The sequence below is a fragment of the Gymnoscopelus braueri genome (assembly GCF_963280865.1).
Source record: "Gymnoscopelus braueri genome assembly, chromosome: 23".
NCBI classification, from domain to species: Eukaryota; Metazoa; Chordata; class Actinopteri; order Myctophiformes; family Myctophidae; genus Gymnoscopelus; species Gymnoscopelus braueri.
Genome location: NC_137625.1, coordinates 35,826,734 through 35,848,454, shown reverse-complemented (window position 1 = coordinate 35,848,454; position 21,721 = coordinate 35,826,734). Strand labels below are relative to the sequence as shown.

At 41.4% G+C, this 21,721-nt stretch overlaps 1 protein-coding gene across 2 annotated transcripts in view; it reads right to left on the bottom strand.

Moving 5' to 3' along the window:
- LOC308079388 (copine-8) overlaps nt 1-20,655 on the bottom strand; it is a gene marked incomplete at its 5' end in the record, with an annotated part of 106,171 nt that extends 85,516 nt beyond the window's left edge. For both annotated transcript variants that reach the window (XM_080420847.1, XM_080420848.1), the window contains one exon: nt 20,549-20,655. In XM_080420847.1, the coding sequence (XP_080276973.1) occupies nt 20,549-20,655 (107 nt within the window). The remainder of the gene's footprint in view (nt 1-20,548) is intronic.
- Nucleotides 20,656-21,721: the final 1,066 nt, after the last annotated feature.

Genomic DNA, 21,721 nt, shown 5'->3' with positions numbered 1-21,721 from the left:
ACACATACACACCAGTGTACGATAAATCGTTACATGCCTAGTGCGTATGTATGCATTTGTGCTTGTGGGCGTGAAATGTGTGCATTTGCCATACGAACGACGGGAGATGAAATGTCAACCCAGCAAGGTGCCAGTGGATACTGGGCCAAGGGCGGTCAAGGTGAACCATCTATCATCTCTCATCACCTACTCTCCACAGGGCGCTGTGTCCCATCATCACCACCCAGTATACTCTTCTCCCTGCTGGCCAACCAGTTCACCTCCTCGAACAGCTCTCAGTCCAAGTTCTCAAGTTTATTTTTATTTATAAAGCCCTGGTTGGAAAATTGCCACCTTATATCTCATCCATGCTACGTCCGAAACCTAATCACATTCTAACCCGCTCCAGCGATTGGCTAATCCTTCTGGTTCCTTTTGCCAATTGCGAACAGGGAAAGGCTGCTTTCAGCTTTGGTGCAGCTGAGTCTTGGAACCTCTTGCAACAAGAGCTTAAATTGAATACCCTAGTATCTATTGGCCATTTTAGGAATCTATATAATAACCGTGTATTACCTGTATGCAACTGTTTTAACTGATTGATGTTAACATGCAATTGTTTTAACTGTTTGTGTCAACTTTATTGTTTTTTCTTGTTGCCCTTATGTTATTTATATGTGTGTAATATCTGCATCATTGTAAATGAGGGTCTCCCTCAATGATCTCTCCGAGAATCTTAAATAAAGGTTGAATGAAAAAGGTTCTCAAATATATAAGAGCATAGCAGTGGCGGCCATTTTGTCGTTCCACAGATAAAAAGCCATCCATAGCGATTTCCGAAAAATATTTATGTTAATTATTTTAAGCCTGGAACCAAGCCATCCAGGCTCCTGGTGAATCATGACCATAAAACATTTGATTCTGTGTCAAAACCGCCAAAAAAAGGGTACGGGTATGTATTAAATATAGTATATAATATAATTAAATACTTTTTTTTTTTAAACTGCAGGCCTTCTATTCCTGGAAAGTTAGCATGCTATTATGGAAGCCATTGTTCTCGCGTTAATAAAACATTTAATGAAAAATTTGAAATCTTGTTTCCTCCCTAATCAGGTTTCCTGCCTAACGAGGCGGATTTCTGAACTGTCCACAGCCCTCTTCTCAGACACAGAAAATTATCATGAGCATTAGCAGGTTGAAAATGAGTGATGTAGTCCTTTAATTGTGCTTTTGGCATTGAACATTTATGAAAATAAAAGTTTTCCTTTTGGGTAAAAAATTGCACAACTAACCCTGTATGAAATAACAGCTGGATTAAATGAACAGGAATGTCATATTTCCGTTTTCCATGCTCTCAGCGTGGCATCTACTGTATGTGGGGCATTTAGGAGAGAAAATGAAAAACAAAAAAATATATCTTCCAAAAAAATCTAATATAGCACATCTACAAGCTCGCAACGCATCACAATGCGACACGTTGTGAGTTGTAGCTATTTTTGGAAAACAAATTCAAGCATACAATTATTCTGTATATGGCCACAGTACATTATTTTGATTATTGGTAGAGGTCATTGTCAGTCATTTCTTTGTCAGTAATATGCTTTGTACATTTATGTTATTTGTAATATCTTCGCTATGCAATGTTTGTTTATAAAGCCTGAAATGCAAACGGAAGTGTAACTCTTATTGATAATGATCCAATGTTCAATGCGAAATCAAATCATTAATCGCAAGTATTTCTAGGACAATGAATCAACTAAATGGTAACAGTCCCTGTGACTGCCCTCATGTGACAATTTAAATGGAATGTCCCCAATGTCCCCGAGCAGGTTTCAGAGGACCTGTAACCCAGGCTGAGACTGTAGCGTACACAAACGCACCCCTCTGAGATAATCCATTGCGTACAGTATGCACAACAGAGGTTCAATATATCTAAACCAACATTTAGAATACTTGCTGGATAATCAAGGGAGCAGGTTTATTTGTATTTCTTATATATAAAACAAATCTTTTTTTTGTGCATAATATATATAAATAATCTACTAAATTGTTTAGTCTAATTAAGCCCTGTATTCTATTTCGCTAAAAATAGCGACGTGTTGTGATGCAATGCGTTGTGAGTGTGAGGTATCTGCCGTTTTCACCCATGGAGGCAAGAGTTAGAAATAACTGTGATATTGAATTGAAGTCATATCAACCAGCCCTAGATCATTATGAATCCATTATTTCATGCATAGTGCGGTACTGTAACCTGGGGGGGGGGGGTGGGTTGGGGTTATTACACACCATCTCTCTCTGTGACACATGTAGACTTGCTTTGGGAGCACTGGCGTGAAATGGATTTCTCTGTCTCAAGAGGGTCTGTGCGTGCGCTTGTGTGTGTGTGTGTGTGTGTGTGTGTGTGTGTGTGTGTGTGTGTGTGTGTGTGTGTGTGTGTGTGTGTGTGTGTGTGTGTGTGTGTGTGTGTGTGTGTGTGTGTGTGTGTGTGTGCATGCGTGACGTGTGTGAGTGGCTGTGTGTCTGTCATGTTCTTATCAAAGCCATCTCTCATCTAAAAGCCACACATGGTGGATTTACAGAAGGAAATCACTTTGCACTCAGCATGCGATTTCCTTGGTGCTTAATGTGCACGTGTGCACACACACGCATACTCGCATAGACCTACGAATGCTTTCATCCAATCAGACAGAGGAGAAGAACCCATAGACCAAGTGATAGAAGAGAGAAAGTGAGAGTAGAGAAGAGAGGGGAAAGAGAAAAGGAGAGTGTATAGAGGAATGGAAAGAGTAGAGAGTGGAGAGAGAGAGAGAGAGAAGGGAAGAGAGAGCAGAGACTGAGAAAGAGAGAGAGGAGAGTAAGTGAAGGAGTGAAGAGTAGATCAATAGTAATTTCCACAGTGTGTGAATCGTTACAGACCTCACAGGGGTACTGAGAAAGACCAAAGGTGATTACAGCGACACACACACAGTGATTCTTCAATATCACATTAAAACTGGGAAAGCATCCTTCTCATTTTAGATTTCTGCGTTGGCTATTAAAAAATAGCAGATATAGGCCCTAGGCTCCATTGGAGCCTGTCAGCGTGTCGCAGGTTCGATTCCCGATCCCCACGACCACATTTCATGTACTGTACATCAATAAGGGCCGAAAAAGACCCCCAAAGATATCTTTGATAAAAAAACTAGCAGATGCTCTCTGCAGACTTCCCCGCCGCAGCACGCAGGACAGAAGTCAGCGGTCACCGTGCCCAAACCCACACACACGTGAGTACCGTACGCACGCTCCTTCCTTTGTGCTTAGTTGTGTTTTTGTTTTTTTTAGCTCTCGCTCATTGAAAGCGGCCCCGCCAGCGGTCACTCCGGTCTTCCCCTCCAAAATAGACGCTCCTCATTGTCGGGAGGAGCCATTGCGGGAGCTCTATGGGACCGTAAAAGGTCAACACAATCACTTCCCACGGGGCGAGGAGAGAAAGGCCGAGCGGCCCCGACAATAGACGGCACTCGGTCAGGTTCTTTGTGAGGGTTTTTTCCCCATCCTCTGGCACTGCTGAACCAATGAACCACCAGTGGTGTAAAGTAATTAAGTACTGTACGTAACCTAAGTAAAATTGTGTGGTACTTTTACTGGAGTATTTCCAAATTTCTGTACTTTTACTTCTACTCCACTACATCTCAGAGGCAAATATTATACTTTTAACTCCACTACAATGATTTGAAAACGTTTGTTACTAGTTACTTATTTACTTTACTTATTTTGATTATTATTACAAAACATACAGTAACCACTTCAGCCCTATATACCTTTCGCCCATTTGAAAATAGCCCACAAAGCCCACGAAGCTCATAGTGCGTCGCATTGTGAGCTTGTAGATCTGCTATTTTCAAAAATATTTGTATACATTTGAAACCTTGTGAAATGGGATATTCTGCACAATGAGTATACTTTCTACTTTTGGTACTTTAAGTACATTTTGATACCAATACTTTTGTACTTTTACTCAAGTAAATTTTGAATTCCGGATTTTTACTTGTAACAGAGTATTTCTACATTGCAGTATTGATACTTTTACTTAAGTAAAATATGAGAGTACTTTTTCCACCAGTGTGAACCACACACACACACACGTCTCTAGCCGGGAGTATCGGGAGAAGATTTGAAAGCCACCGCTATTATGATGCTGCTCACCACCAACACAATGGTTAATGGTTTGTCCACGTAAGTTGTAAAAAATAACGCATGCAATACTGCAGCGTGCTGCGAGAGCCTCACCCAGTGTGTGTGTCTGTGTGTGTGTTTAAAAAAAATATAGCAGATCTACAAGTTCATAGCGTGGCACCGAGTGCCGCGCTATGAACTTGTAGATCTGCTATTTTTGAATAGCCAAAGAAATCTAAAATGACACAGATGCGTTCCCGGATTGAATGGGTTAACATGCTCTCTACCATACAGATCTACTAGTTATATTGTATTTACATAGTTACTCATTAAAAAAGTCCCAAGATTGCAGCTTTCATCATGTTAAACTGCAGGCAGAGAATGCTGTACAAGGCTGATTTTTTCACACCTCCTCCTCCTCCTTAAACTGTGTTGCCCGGTGTTCCGGACAGCAGACCGTGACCTAAATTACATATTTTGGCCTCGTTTGCGCCGTTTAAAAAACGTGACTGTGATGGCTAAGGTCTGATGTGTACAACTGACTGGGCTGAACACATTGACGAGGCAAAATGCTCTGCAACCGCATGTGGTGTTATTCCAGTGTCCAGCGCTTCACCCCCGACTGTCACAGAGGCTTAGGTCGGGATTAGAGTTGTTCCCATACCGATATCAGTGTCGGAAAAGCTGCCTATCGTACTGTATACTACCTAAAATGCTGGTATCGGCGAGTATGTCAGTCTATGCCATTACGATACCATGTAATTTAAGAAATACTCTGTTACGAGTAAAAGTCCGGAATTCAAAATTTACTTGAGTAAAAGTACAAATGTATTGGTATCAAAATGTACTTAAAGTACCAAAAGTATAAGTACTCATTATGCAGAATGTCCCAGAATGTTTTCAAATGTTTAAAATGTATTAAAGGGTCTACACCATGAATTTAAAAAATATATAATAATATTTAATATCATATTGTTTATGTCCCTCAAACGTTTTTCAAAAGGTTTGAGCCTAAATCAAGCCTCAGATATACTCATTCCAACTAACTTCTCTCTGGCTTATAAAGCACTTTCACCTGCAATACCACATTGTCCTGTTTGGCACGGGGCGCTATTGAGCCAGTTTGTATGCATGTTATCTCCTGGTTCTGTGTGGAAAGTGTTCAAACTGGGGTATTTTTGGGGGTAGAAGAGAGGTAGGGGAGACCAAAAACAAAGAAAAAGTTCAAATTCATGGTGTAGTCCCTTTAAAATCTTTTGAAAATAGCAGATATACAAGCTCACAATGCGTCCCATCGCGACACATTGTCAGCTTGTAGATCGGCTATTTTCAAATGGTCGAAATGTATATAGGGCTGAAGTGGTTAATGTATGTTTTGTAATTCTAATCAAAATCTACAAAGTAACTATAACTAAAGTTTTCAAATAATTGTAGTGGAGTAAAAGTGAGATGTAGTGGAGTAGAAGTGAAAGTAATGAAAATTGGACATACTCCAGTAAAGTAAAAAATACCTATTTTTTGGTTAAAACAAAAAGGATTTTGTTATGGGTTAAAGCTCTATATTCTGATAGTACTCGTTGCTATATAGTGTTTGTTCAGTAACAGGGGTCTCTCTGTCTCTCCAGCTCTTTGATAGACAGAAAATACATTTCCAGTTAGGTGACACCATTTCAGCCAATCAGGAGAGAGTACCCATTTATCAGCTTCATTTTTATAATGTTCCAGTTCCAATTGTACATGCTCATTTCTTTGTGTCATCACTTCCAATTTCACTTGTTTAATCTGTATCCTGTCTGAGTTCTCTGTACTGATTCGATAAAATTGGTATCCTGACTCGAAAAGGCATTTTCTGTTTAATAAAAAGAGCTGGAGAGACAACATGTGCACCTGCCCGTGGGGCAACCAGATAGCAAACTTCACCTGCCCTACCATTTTATTTACCTGCCCCGGGCAGGCGGGCAGGTGTTAGTGTCAATCCCTGAATGTACTTAGTTACTTTACACTAGTGCATTTACAGTAATCACTATAGCTGATAAACCGGTTCTCTGTCTCCGGATTCTGAAATTGTTGTCCCACCTGAAAATGGATTTTCTGTTTACAAAAGAGCTGGAGAGACAGGGAGACACCTGTTACTGAACAAACACTCTATAGCAGGGGTCTTCAACAGAGGGTCCGGGGTCTTCAACAGGGGGTCCGGGACCCCTAGGGAGTCCTCAGAGTTACTACAGGGGGTCCGCCAAATGTGTGATGGGGAACATTAGCCGAAAACAGCAGATCTACAGTGAGCTTGTAGATCGGCTATTTTCGGAGAATTGGTGTAGAGGGGAAAAGTGCAGACTAAGTACAGAGCCCATGGTAGAGTAGACTAGACTTCAGGGCAGGGATGGCCCGAAACTGACCATGATCAAATTCGAAAATCGGACAGCCCCGGCGAATATTTTTCGATTATTCGCCGCCCATTTCCCGGTCTTAATGGGTTAAATTGTCATTGACAGGCTCAGGCTGTACGTGTGCTGTGATGACAGTATAAACACACAAGTCCTTCACACACACGAGCACTCAGACGACAATGTTTGAGTTATGAGTGTCAACACTGGTACTGTTTGCACTGTGGCCAAACACGACAGACATAAACACACGTCTAGATGGAGATGACGTTTGTCTTGTTTTTTTTGTTTTTTTTGCAGGAATGTAAGGTGTGTGCGTGTGTGTGCGTGCGTGCGTGCGTGCGTGCGTGCGTACGTGTGTGTGCGCGTGTGTGTGTGTGCCTGTGTGTGACTGTGTGTTATGTATGCATCGATTAGGAAAATTCCTCACCCTTTCACTTAAAGTCAAAAGTACACCTGCCCTTTGATGCATGAGTGTCTGATTGTGTGATTCTCTCTCTCTCTCTCTCTCTCTCTCTCTCCCCCCTCTCCCTCTCTCACTATTATGACAATCTTTGTCTCTCTCTGTCTCTACCGTACCTCTCCTCGTCTCTCTCGCTGCTTCTCTCTCTTCCACACTCTCCTCTCTCTATCCACGGATCATCAGAATACACACAATTTCAACCTGATTTCAGCCTGATTTTGCCTCCACCAGCGTCATATCTCCAGCAACAGGCCCGAATATGAACGTTGGGAACGACCAACGTGCGTCTTTACTTCTTAACAGTGGTGACATATCAGAAGAGGCAGCAATCATGACACCTGACCATGACGAAAAGTCAAGCACGTCGTTGCTGTCAGGCAGAAACCGAACGCCCTACTTGGGCATACTACAGCGTCACACAAAAGTTTTGTAGATGTGTTACTTTTGCTATTTTTTTTATTTGAATCCTGAAAAGTAGCAGTTTGGGACATATGAGGTTTCCACCCGACAGAGACGATGTCAGAATTTGTTTTATTTTTCTTGCCTAGTGTGACAACTCTCTGACACACTCTGACTGTGCACATATTGTAATAATAAACATGGCAAAACACGTGATAGACACATCACAGATCACATTGCTGCCGGCTACTTAACACTAGTGTGCTGTTGAAACCAACAGTAAAGGCAGGTTTAGGCTACCATCTACAAACAATGAAAATTATGACAAACTAGAAAAAGTGCTAACATTTTCATTAACGCAATATAGCCAACAACATCTGGGTCATTAAAGCTGCACTATGTAACTTTCCTCTTCTACCCCAGCTTTGAACCCGGTTTCCTGCGCAATTTCTGACATTTGTACCATTGAGCTAATAGAGCCTGCCTGCTTGCTCAGGGGATAAATGTAATCTTGATCATCAGGACTCAAGCAAAAAAAGAAATAAATAGATGGCAATTCACATCACTGTTGCTTGTCTTTCTTCTCATGCCACACAGGCATGGCAAACTCTCTCCCTCTCACTCTCTCACTGACCGAAACTTCTCTGAAAACAAAAACTGTTGTTTCTATTGTACGGATTGCTACAAAAGGCAAAAATAGAATTACTAGGCCCGCCCCCCCAAAGTTCTATTTACAACCACGGAAATGCAAACGAGGCTGATGATGTCTTCTGCCTATCTCTGCTCCATTCAGCCAGGGACACACACCCACCACACCATCTATTTTGCACCCAACTTCAGTTCAATGACAGTTTTATTTTGGTGGTTCTGTTGTTTTTTTCCCTGACTCCTGTTCTGTGTTGGATAGCTAGATAGTAGTAAGTAAGCCTTGCCGAGCCAAGTGCAACCCCTGGACATGACGCTAGTATATCACAGGGACTTAACCCCCAATCCAACCCTTGATGCCGAGTGCCAAGCAGGGAGGCATTGGGCCCATTTTTAGAGTCTTTGGTATGACCCGGTCGGGGATCAAACCCGACCTCTCAATCTCAGGGCGACACTTAACCGCAAGGCCATTGAGCTGGTAAGTGCTACTACCACTTGCTCTCCAGCTAGGTAGAGAGCGCAATAAATAAAAACAATTTCACCCTCTGGCCCTGGCATCAGATGAAGCCATGATCGACAATTTCTTGACCCACTTCTCCGAATGGACTATGAGCTTGTTGCAACGGCGTGAAAAGACAGAAAACAATGATTGATCAGCATCATACTATATATTCTGATAGTAATCATTGCTATATCATTGCTTGCTACTGAACAAACACTCTATAGCAGCAATGATTACTATCAGAATATAGTGACATAGTGCTTTAACCTTTTAACAAAAAAAAAAACTTTGTTTTGACCAAAAAATATCACTTACCCTACCTTTAGTAGACATGGCCCACAGATGTTTATGTACACACACTATATAGTCACACTGTACCACCCTAATACAGGAGTCTTCACCCTTTTTCAGCCCAAGGACCCCTAGCTGAGAGAGAGATGAAGCAGGGACCCCATGTTGTATAAAATTCTGTAGATTAAACTTTTTCATAGATTTCATAGATGGCTTCGTAGACTTGTTTGCCACCACTGTCAGTGTATGTTGGATTCATGTTAATGTATTTTAACATGAATTTTCAGACATGTAACCGTTAAATGTGAACTTAGTGAACTTCACCTTTCACTCTGTACTTAGTCTGCTCTTTTTTTCCCTCTACACCAAACCTCTTTGCCGAAAATAGCCGATCTACAAGCTCACAACGCCTCGTGCTGCAAGGCGTTGTGAGCTTATAGATCTGCAATTTTTGCCCTAAATTCACCTCAAAAAGGGTAGGGTTCAAGTGGTTAATGTAAAAAAAAAAATCCTATCACACAAAGATTTGGTAACTCTGAGGACCCCCTAGGGGTCCCGGATCCCCTGTGGAAGACCCCTGCCCTAATACAATACCTGGAGCTAATGAATGACTGTTGCCCCAAAAAACTACTTCCAATTAATTCTTTCATCAATGCTGCCTGCAAACTTGGACTTTCCACTGATGTCAGATATTCTAAATATGGACAGCGTTTGCTGGTGATGAAAGTGGTGTGTGCGTGATGCTGGTCATGCAATGACCCTTTAGGTCCAGATGTGTAGGTGGTAAATTCGAAGTGCTCAAGGGAGTGCTTCGTTCTTACTTCAGCATGTGGGTGAGATACGCAGTATGGAGAGCGTCACGTCTTCTCCATGTCTGAAGTGTGTGTGTGTGTGTAAGCATCACTGGTGGAAATCGCTGGTGATCAGTGGTGTAAAGTAACTAAGTACATTTACTCAAGTACAATTGTGAGGTACTTTTACTTTACTGGAGTATTTCCAATTTCCTATACTTTTACTTCTACTCCACTACTGTACATCTCAGAGACAAATATAATATACAATTATTTGAACACTTTAGTTCAGGGGTCTTCAACAGGGGGTCCTCAGAGTTACTACAGGAGGTCCGCCAAATTTTTGTGTGATAAGTTTTTTTTTTTTTTACCTTAACCTTTTTGGCTAAAGGAGAACTTTAGCCAAAAATAGCAGATCTACAAGCTACAATCTACTCGCACTGTGAGGTGTTGTGAGCTTGTAGATCGGCTATTATTGGCAAAGAGGTATAGGTGTAGAGGGGAAAAAAGAGCGGACCAAGTAATCAAAAAAAGTTTAATCTGAGACAATATAGAGGGGGTCCCTGCTTCATCTCTCTCTCAGCTGGGGGGTCCTTAGCCTGAAAACGTTGAAGACCCTTGCTTTAGTTACTTCATAGATTTTGATTATTATTACAAAACATGCATTAACCACTTCAGCCATATTTAAACTTTGGCTATTTGAAAATAGCCGATCTATAAGCTCACAACGCGTTGTGAGCTTGTAGATCTGCGATTTTCAAAAGATTTGAGAAACGGTACACTCTGCACAATGAGTACTTTTACTTGTGGTACTTTAAGTAGATTTAAAAACAGGCCTGGTTGGCTCTGGCCAATACTTTTGTACTTTTACTCAAGTAAATTCTACTTGTAACAGAGTATTTCTACACTGCAGTATTGATACTTTTACTCAAGTAAAAGAATTTAGTACTTTTTCCACCACTGCTGGTGATGATTTGAAACTGCTAGAATTAGCGGTGCTGATTCAGACGTAGGCTTGTGCACTCAAGTCTCTCAGGACTCAGACATAACCATAAACAAACCCCATACAGCCATATATAGGCAGGACCACGGCCACGTCACTCTGACTCAGACAGGCTTGTACAACGGGTGCTCTGACAAAGCCCTCTGACACTATGATGACTCAGACATATCGGTCGGGTCGGCGGTCCGACGTGACGTTGGTGTGAGGGCCACGCAGCGGCCTGAACCTCTAGTTATTACATAATCGACTGATCACATCGTTGCAATTATTTTACATAACCGTTAAAAGATCTTCTTTCCTTCATCTGTATAAAAACAGCGGGATGAAATGAACATAAATGTATTATTTCCATAATTGTTTTATTATTTGTAGACTGGCTATATTCCCTATTTTGAAAGTATGAAATTATTAAGTATATGGCCTGTTTTGGCCATAGTGCATTATTTATTTTGATGATTGGTACTGGTCTGTCAGTCATTTCTTTTAATATTTAAGTTATTTATTATTTGTGAACAAAAATCACACAAAGCAGCATCACGAAACCTAAAAGGCCGTTTTGCCTATGTATGTAGCTCTGTTCATCGCCCGGAGGCGCTGATATCCCATAGTGAGTATGTTACTCCGAATTCTAAAGAAACCGGGGTTACATCCATAACCTCGAGTTATGTCTGTTTTAAACCCCAGCCAATAGGAACACGGAGGGGGTGGAGCCTCAGCAAATTACAGCCCGTCCCTATTGGCCGTCTAAGACCACCCACCCAAAAATGTACTTGTTACAAAGTTCAATGCCGAAAAAACTAACTACGGTAAATCATTTATCGTCAGCGAAAGTTTTATGTTTGTTCACAGCCCTGCTCTGACAGTGCTGAGGCTGCTGTAGCATTTAACCTCCTATGATGGATCTATCCATTTTCAGTACGTGACATGCTTTCATAGAAGACATGCTGGCTTCTATGGACTCCAAATGACTGAAATCAGTCGTGACAGAACTTTAATCCATGCAGTCTCTGCTGACACTGTAAAGGCTAAACAGCACTTCCCTACCCCAAATTCCACTGATCAGATAAGCAACCTGTAAGTGTTTTTTATCATCCGCAACAATCATTTATTTTTGCATAGAAGATCACCTAGTCTCTATAATTCCAAAGAACTTTCATGTGACCTCCTTGAAGTAGCTTGCACACACACACACAAACACACACACGCACACTTCAATTGTTCAGTTGTTGGTTTTCTTGCTCTGTCTTCTCTTTTAATTGAACTGAATAGAAGTCTGTATTTAATATGCTGAAGAGCTTTGATGACACAGACAACAAGTTCACCACCTCTCATCTGTTTTTAGAGTGAATGCCACCAAATTGACTTTGACAGAGCCAACCAGGCCTGTATTTAATCTACTGTGAGTCAAACATAACCCTAACTGATAAAGTCACTGTATCTAGGCAACTAGCATCACACTATAATACAGTATGTATCTAAGTACCGTAAGTAAGTGTTCAAGCCAATGGGAGACCAAGATATCCACCCACTGAAAAAGTTATATTAATATATTGACTAATTACTTGTTTATGAATTTCCAGCCCTTTCCTGACCAGACTTAATTTCTTGAACTCCATTGGGCAGAATAGGGGTTGTCCTCCGAATAGGCCAGTGACACTTTTTGCTGAATTATCATAATTTTGGCGGGTGGACGGACCACTGACGTCACCGACTCATCATAACCATATAAGGAGATCCCAATGCTACTATGCCCAAATATGGAGTGTGTTGTCTAACCTCAATGTGTAGTCCTGGCATCAGCCGCAAACAAATCAGTCAGCTCCATATATGGGCACAGAAGGGGGCATGCCCATATATGGGCATATACTGATGACATCGGTTATCTCCACATATGGGCATAAAAAGGGACAAGGACTGACAGATACAGAGATCAGGTTGTCCAGAGCCACAGATCCGACCGCTATGCCTATTGTCATGTGCATATATGGGACAGACCGACTTCAAACTCGGCACGTGCAGCGGCAAGGACTCCAGGGAGTGCGGTGCCTGCCATAGAGTAGTTTGGATATCCAGTTGTCCAGAACCACTGATCCAACCAACATGCCCATATATGGGCATTCCAATATATGGGTATATACTGATGACATCAGAGATCTCCATATATGGGCATGAAAGGGACAAGGACTGACAGATACAGATATGGGCAGCCCCCAACACTATGACTCAGACGTATTGGTCGGATCGGCAGTGCAACGTAGGTGTGAGGGACGCGGCTGTGTAGCGGCCCGAACCTCTAGTTCTCCAAATGTCCTTGATGACACAATTCTAAATATTTCAGCCAACCGCACATGTTTATTTAATGAATTCAGACTTTTGAACCGGGAGCGGGTAAGCAATTATTTCCCCCTTGCACGCAATGAAAATACAACTAGAGCCGTGTTTTCCCTACTGTGTCAGTATATTACCGGCAAAAAAGAAATTGCATAACTTGCTGGATTGGCAATGGGAGAGACCGTTTTCACATGCCCTCCTTGGCAGTAAACGTGCTGGTAATGCCTGACATGCGACCGTTTTAATTTGTCTATCAGCACACAAGACTTCCATCTGCTGGCTGGCACTACATGCTGAGAAAACAGGATTAAAGTTTCATTAGCCAAAGTTTTTTCTCTCTCTCTCTCAATCATTCATTATCACGGGGACGCAGGGGTTAACGGATGGAGTTGGTAGTTCTGCTTTTAGCCTAAAATCTCATGTCCAAGATGACATCTTGAAATGTCAGCTTCGATCGATCGTTCTTTTTTTCCATTTGTCCTCATCATAACGTGTCACACTGTGCATGAACTGACTCATTGCAGATACTTGTGTTGCAACCATAGCAGAACAGAGTCCCAACAGGGTACAAAAACTCCACACTGGGTCGGGGAGACATTCATCACATTAACCCTGGCGTGTCATTATAGGCCAACATCGATTCTGCAACACTGAAAAGAGAGAACGCCACAGAGATCATTTGTCCTGCTTGTATAGTTCCAAATTTCTATGCTCATTTATTTGTTCCGTCACTTAGACTAAATGTGTGTATCGAGTTCTTTCTCCTGGGTGGATGAAATTCGTATCCCGACTGGAAAATCTGAATTTCTGTTTACTAAAGGGCTGGCGAGACGGGGAGACCCCCTGTTTACTGAACAAACACTCTGTAGAAAATAAATAAAAACACAACATACAGTAGAACTATTTAACACTTATTTTAACAAATAAAGAACACTTACAGGATCTTTAAGTGGTTTTAATCATCCAAAACAACACAAAATTACGTAGATCACCTGATCTCTACAATACCAAAGAACTTTCTTGTACCAACCTCCTGCCTCCGAAGTTGCGCACACACACACACACACACACACACACACACATCAATTGTCTGTTTTTCTTGAGCTCTTTTAATTGAACTGAATTAGAAGTCTGCACTGTATTTAATGTGCTGATTAGCTTTGAACAAGTTCACCACAAGTATCCACCCACTGAAAACGTTATGTTAGTATATTGACTAATGTAATTACTTTGTGAATACTGAACAATCAAAATCAGGTAATAGATCTTTTCAAAAGTAGAATTCGAAAGTGACACTAAGTTAGCAAGTTCTCTCGAACGCTCTGCCAGGCGCGGTGCTATTCCCATAGACCAGCGGTTCTCAACATGTGGGTCGGGACCCCCAGGGGGGTCCCCATATGACAGTGAAGTGACAATTTGAGGGCTTGCAAGACCTTTTTTAATACCTAAAAAAAAGAATAGAAAGAAAGAAAAGAAAAAAAGACCATTACTGCATCAGAAGTAATCAACAAACTATACGATAAAAACTGGTCAAAGATTGGCCAAATTGTCAAATAATACAAGCTCACAACGCCTCACAAAGCGAAGCGTTGTGAGATCGGCTATTTTCACAATATTTATCTGTGGAACTGAGTCAAACTAAATGTAATTCCTCAACTCCTACAATTCCAATTGTTTGTCAGGGTGGGGGGTCCCCAGTTCAAATATGATTATTTTGGGGGGGTCGCGGGCTGAAAAGGTTGAGAACCACTGCCATAGACAGAAACCGTCCGTCTGGCGGATATATGTTATTTTCTGGACAAAAGGTGGATTTTACACAAAAGGTGTAAAGTCCTGAGACGGTTCCCCATGGCGGAGAATAGTATCGGTGAGTAGCTAAATCTCTTTCTTTATTTTTGCTACAGTTGGAGACGTCGCACGGTAGTGGAAGTTTCGTCTATGGGAATAGCACCGCGCCTTGCAGAGCGCTAGAGAGAACTTGCTAACGCTCTGGACCAGAGATAACATGTTAGTTACGAAAGCAGACATATAAAATCAATATAACAAAAGCTATATCTGTGTTAACATTTACATTTAGCTCTCACGCTAGACAAGGGGCTCATAACAGACATATATGAAATTAATTTGGCCAAATTTCTACCAGGCATGATCACAGAAATTAAACCAAGTGAACAGACTACTCTACACCAGGGGTTCCCACACTTTTCAGCTTGAGACACACAAAAGAGAAATAAGCCGTCTTCCTGTCAGCCAAACGTACCAACAGACATGAATGTCCATAACATCTACTACATGTATAAACTAGTGGCGGTGTTCTACCTGGAAAATAGTGTTTCTATGAGATTTCTTCTTTTTACAATCCAGATGTTATTGAAAATATTGTCTTTAGTTTTTCCTACTCTTAGGAACACACACACACACACACACACACACACACACACACACACACACACACACACACACACACACACACACACACACACACACACACACACACACACACACACACACACACACACACACGGTTGTTAAAACACAGCATCTGATCTGAATAGACCAGTGTAGCGAAGAAACACTCTTCTTCTAATTTAATGAGGAGAATACCGTTTAACCTCCAGTGACTCTAATGAAATGGAACGTTCGCCCTGCGTGGACAGACAGTCTCTAAAAAGGCTAAGCAGCACTTCTGTACCTGGAATTCCACTGATGTTGCAGCAGTGACGTAGCCCTGTGGCACTCCCTACCCAGGCTTTGATTCCACTGGGCAGGATCGGGGTTGTCCCGTTTCCTGATAGGCCAGTGTGGCTCTCACAATATTTATGGACCTAATGTCAATATTCCATATGATCTCTGTTGGGTGGAAACCTCATTATGTCCAAAACTGTTACTTTGCAGGATTATATTTCGAAACTTGCAGATCCACAAGCTTGCAGATCTGCTACTTTTGATGCGTTTGTGTGATGCTGTAGTGTGATCAAGTAGGGCATTCATTTATGGAAAAAAAACACCAAAGGTTAGAATATGGAGATTTGTAGGTTTGGAGAATTTGGAGTTGTTGTCGCGCAGTTTCTGCATGACAACAACGGGCATCCAGTGTTTTTTCTACTTAATCTTAAACATGCGCACACTACAAGATTTTAAAATAATGAACACTACAGCAAGGGTTCCCAAACTTTTCAGGCCGCAACCCACCAAAATAATCATATTTGAACTGGGGACCCCCCACCCTGACAAGCACTTGGAATTGTAGGCATTACATTTAGTTTGACTTGGCTCCACAGATAAATATTGTGAAAATAGCCGAACTACAAGGTCACAACGCCTCGCTGTGAGCTTGTAGATTGGCTATTTTCACAATGTTTGCCTCTTTCTTACGTAATATTTGACAATTTGGCCAATTTGATATTAAAAAGTCATGAAATTGTCACTATAGAAATGTGCTGTACCCTGTGCTGTATGTTGGTTTGTTTACTGTTGAGTGAGAAAACAATGTAGCACATTAAGCTAATCATCTGGGCTTAATGTTAATCTAATCATCTAATCAACGGTTGTGATATGTCTGGGAAACATTGTAGACAGTCGTGTTCTTTCCACATATCAACAAACCACAGCTGTCCATCACACCCATAACAGCCTGAAATTCCACCTTTCAGGAGACGACAAATGTTTTTTTTTGCTTTGTTCTGCTTTGTACATATAGTGTTTTATATTTGTTGATGATATTGTATTTTGGTGTTATTTTTATGCTATGTTGATGAATTGAATACATGGAAACAAGCCCCCAGGACCTTTTTGTGTTATCCTTTTAGCCCAAATGTCTGACTGTACCGCGTGATCCCACAACCTGTACCTCTTGTTCAATGACGCGCTGTGATTGGCCAGTAAGCTTGTGCAAGGTATAGGCTTTAGTATGTGGCAACTGTACCACGTGCTGTTTACATTTCTGTCTAATAAAGTATTCAATCAATCAAAAGGTTGTGTACACTGGTCGCCATGTAAAAAGCCCTCTCATTCACTTCATGTCTGCCTCCTTGTTGACTTGTCTCGCTCGGTTGCAAGCCACTCCCATCGTCGAACTCGGACGACGTAATCATCCATATAAATATCAAACATGACTACTGTATATCTGTGAGCAGAGCGGATTGGGAGGTTTAATATTGGATCTTTGAACGTCCTCACGCTACTGGATATCTGGGCAGATGGTAATCGCTTCCGATCAGCCACCAACCAGGAATACCCTCGCTTAATGTCAGCAGCCAAGAGGGTGGTTTGCGACCGGTGTTGCCAGATTTTGCGACAGAACTAAGCAACCTGGTTGAGGAAATCAAGCTCAAAAGAAGGGACCTAGGCCAAGAGCACTTTAAACCTATATACATCGGCTATTTGAAAATAGCAGATCTACAAGCTCACAACACGTCGCAAATAATCTTTAGAAGAGAAATTGCTAAATGTATGGAATAGGTTATAAACATTTTAACAACACAAATATGGGACAAATTATAATTTCAGATGGGGGTCCGTGGACAAATACACATGAATTAATTTTGGGGGACATGAAACCGTTTGAGAACCACTGGTTTAAACAATGAAAAAGAAAACATTTAAACAAGCAACTTCACATTAAAAACAAGCCCAAAAAAAAACCAATCCCAGCCTCATCTCTCTCTCTCTGCTAAGGGCCCCTTGGCCTGAAAAACATTGAAGACCCCTGATTTATAGCATATAGCCTACATAATGATGCTTGCGGTGTGTATACAGGTTCCAGTGGGGAAATGTTGACTGGTAGGTAGTGTGTGTGAGTGACCATGTTTAGTGCATGGTGGAAAGAACACTGGCCTAATTCACACACACAGGAAGACCAAACAGAATGACATCATTTCCAACCCTGTGTCAACTGCCATAACATTCTCCTCTTTGATTCCAAGCAACTGAGGCGTGCACTGTTTGCACCACACACACACACACACACACACACACACACACACACACACACACACACACACAAACACACACACACAGAGACTGAGTGAGAGAGAGGCGTCATGGAGTGGAAACATGTCGGCGAGTCCGTATCTAAGCAAATCATTCACAGCATCAAACGAAAAGCTTACACATTATTGCCATTCATGATTCATTCTAAACGACTTTTGACCTTTGACCAGCCTGCCGGAATTAACCAGACAATATCAACAAACAATGCTCTGAACCTTTTAAACAGTTTGGTCAAGATGTTTGATTGACTGCAACCAAGAAACCTGCAATAGATAATGATCTGTGCAAAGTCGAGCATAGAGCCCAACCGATACAGTACATCAGCCAGGCCGATATATTGGTAATTCGTTTTTTGATGGTCAGTATCTGCAACGCGTTGCTTTTGAGCTTGTAGCTATTTTTTTCTGATTTTTTTAAATAGGATGTGTTAAGTGTTTAAATGAAATCAATTCTAGCTAAAATGTTTTTATATAGAAACTTTAAATCAAATCTAAGTTTTTAGAATTTATTGGAAAATGTTGCACTTTTTTTGACAAAATCGGTAATCAGTGGTCTAATTGTCAGCATTGGACTCTGCCATCGGTCGGACTCTATTTGATTAGAAGAAGCTATTGACAACATCTCACAGGCTGACAGACACACAGCACCACATTGGCCATCAATACACCTGACCTGACATTAACATGCAGTCTTGGAGATTGCATGACGATCACACTGGAATCGATTACACTGGAATTGGACAACTCAACTCTGGACAACTCTCAACCTCTCAACCTCCTCTGGATTGCGGGGGAAGCCATAGCGCTAAATGGGCAGAGAGACCGCCTGGGAAACAGAAGGTCCCAGGTTCGATTCCTGGCCCCGGCTAGTGTTGAGGTGTCCATGAGCAAAACACTTAACTTAACCCCCGTAACTGCTACCCCCCGAGCACTCAATGTGACCACCTGCGATTTTAAAAATGTAGGGTGGCATTTCTTCCATGGTCTAGTGGGAATATGCATGGAAAGTTTCATGGCAATCATCATGATTTGAGCCAATTTGTCTCAAATCATGAAAGCTTGTGGTGGACATTTTAGACAAAATTCGATTTTTCCCACAGACATACAGAATAAGTTGTCACTAATATTAGCAGAAACCATAGGCAGAGTATGGGGGGAAAAAATTGTTTAGGAATTTGTGAATTGATTTTGAAATTGATTTTTTCCAACACCCTTAATACAGATATCGCCATATATAGGCATACAAGGGACACAGGTAGACAGACCAAAAAAAGAAAAGGGACACAGACAGACGTATAGCCATACTCTGACAAAGCCCAACACCATGACTCGGACATATTGGTCGGATCGGCAGTGGGACCCGAACTCTAGATGTGAGTGCCGCATAACGGCCCAAACCTCTAGTAGATTTAAATTGTCAGTGTTAATTATCCCAGAGAGTGGACACATTCGCCCTTAGGCTTAAAATTAACAGTGAGTGAAGAAAATACCCTTTTTCGATGTGGGTAGACACAGTCAAACACACACACACACACACACACACACACACACACACCTCCTGATGTGTCAACTGTCAATCTTATGAATGATCTGCTGTCAGCTACAACAGTGGTGTCACTGTCAACATAGCGTTCGGAGACACCCGGGGGTCCTTGAGGGGATTCCAGGAGGGGGGTCCCCTGTTTTAGCCCATCGTGAAGATCTTCACCTCACCAGTAGGGCTATGTAGCCTACAGTACAAGTAAATACAACTACAGAACATAGGCTACAGCAAGAAGGTCCATTTCCATCAGAGTTTCACTATACCACAGCAGGTTAACTGTACATAAACTGTAAATGAACCCTGGATCAAATGCCTGACCATATCAGACCAAATCATGTCTAACAAGAAATATGTGATATTAGTTATTATTTAAGATAAATAATGATCAAGTATAGCCTATAAATAATTAGGTCCGTGGTGGCCTGATCTAATGCATAACACATTTTGGGGGATAGCCTACTTGAGAATCACAGTTCCTGTAGAATACATCTCTGCATAGGACCTACATTTAATATCACGTTTTTATTGTTAAGACATGATTTGGACAACAATTTCTGGGGGATAGCCTACTTGAGAATGTCAAAGGAACTGAGGGAAGCAGCCTATTTATTCTAATATCCACTCTAAAAGAATTCCATGTATTTACTCTTTTCTCTGTACATTTTCTCTAATTGGAAAATAGGCGACACAACATGAGTAAACCTACCCTAAAATACCAGTCTTTTAACTTTGGAGCTCTTTTAAAAAAAAACTGATTTATAATAATTGCCTACTTGGTTTTGCGCGTCGTGTTTGTCTGAGTGTCTTCGCGCGAGGGAAAATTAGCCGATCTACAAGCTCACAACGCGTTGTGAGCTTGTAGATCGGCTAATTTTCGCTCGAGCGCAACTTGTGTTACAAAATCCCAGCGCCGTGACAACTTGTTTTCTGCAGGAGTTTGGATTCCAGAACATGAAGAACAGAAAGCTACGCAAAAGGAGACAAAACCGGGCTCCGTGGAACTTCTTTCTTTCTTTAACATTCCTACACATTATTAGAAAGACTATTAAAATGTTTTTTTCGTCTCCTTACCTGCAGGACACGGTTATCTCCACCTTGGTGGCGGGCACCGAGGCGCTGAGCGGGTCGAAGTCTCCTATCGACGCCATGTTCAGGAAACACGACGAAGAGTTGTTCATTATTGTTATTATGCGTGAAAGAAGGAGGAGGGGAAAACAAAACAAACAATAATGTGTGTGTTTTTTTTTGTCCAGCCTCCTGGAGCGGAGACACGGAGAGGAGACGAGGAGGAGGAGTGGAAAGTAGTGCTGCTGCACCTCCCCTCCACCATGGAGAGTGTGAGAGAGGTAGGTACACAGTGATGTCACACCTCTCTCTCTCTCTCTCTCTCTCTGAGTCTGGACATATCTCTCTCTCTTTTTTTTACTCTCTCTCTCTCTCTCTCTCTCTCTCTCTCTCTCTCTCTCTCTCTCTCTCTCTCTTTCTCTCTCTCACCCCCCCTCTCTCTCTCCATCTCTCTCTCCACCTAGCGCTCTCTCTCTCTCTCTCTCTCTCTCTCTCTCTCTCTCTCTCTCTCTCTCTCTCTCTCTCAATTCAAAGGGGGCTGTGTTGGCATGAGAAAACATACCGTTTACATGCCAAAAGCAAAAGTGGAACAAAACAGTAAAAAATTAATAATGTATGTAGCTACAATTAAAGGTTAATCGGGTAAACACATAGAGGTATGGGTAAACAGAGCTGTGTAAACGTTAACAGAATATGTTAACGTTTACAATGTCGTTACAATGTCGCTTGTTAGGAAAGCTAGCTTAGAAAACCATTAGAAAATGAATTGTGCATTTTGCTGTCAGAAATAGTTATACAGCTACACATAGGAAAGGTTAGCTTTAGAAACCAATTGGCAGAAATAATTTAATGTTTTGCATTCTCTCACTCTCTCTCAATCCAATTCAATTCAAAGGACCTTTATTGGAATGAGAAAACATACGTGTCCAAAAGTGGAACAAAACAATCAAAACAAAACAATGTATGTACAATTAAATATGAAATATGAAATGGGAATAATATAAAAGTGTAAACAGAGCTGTGTTACATCGCAACTTTGAGGGAAGACTATCATATAAACTATTAACATTTTTTTTATATTTTATGTCAGAAATAGTTATACATCCATATAGGGGAGGTAATAGCTTGGTATAAACTTTGGAAAGTTGACAGCAGTATTTAAATGTTTTGCATTCACTT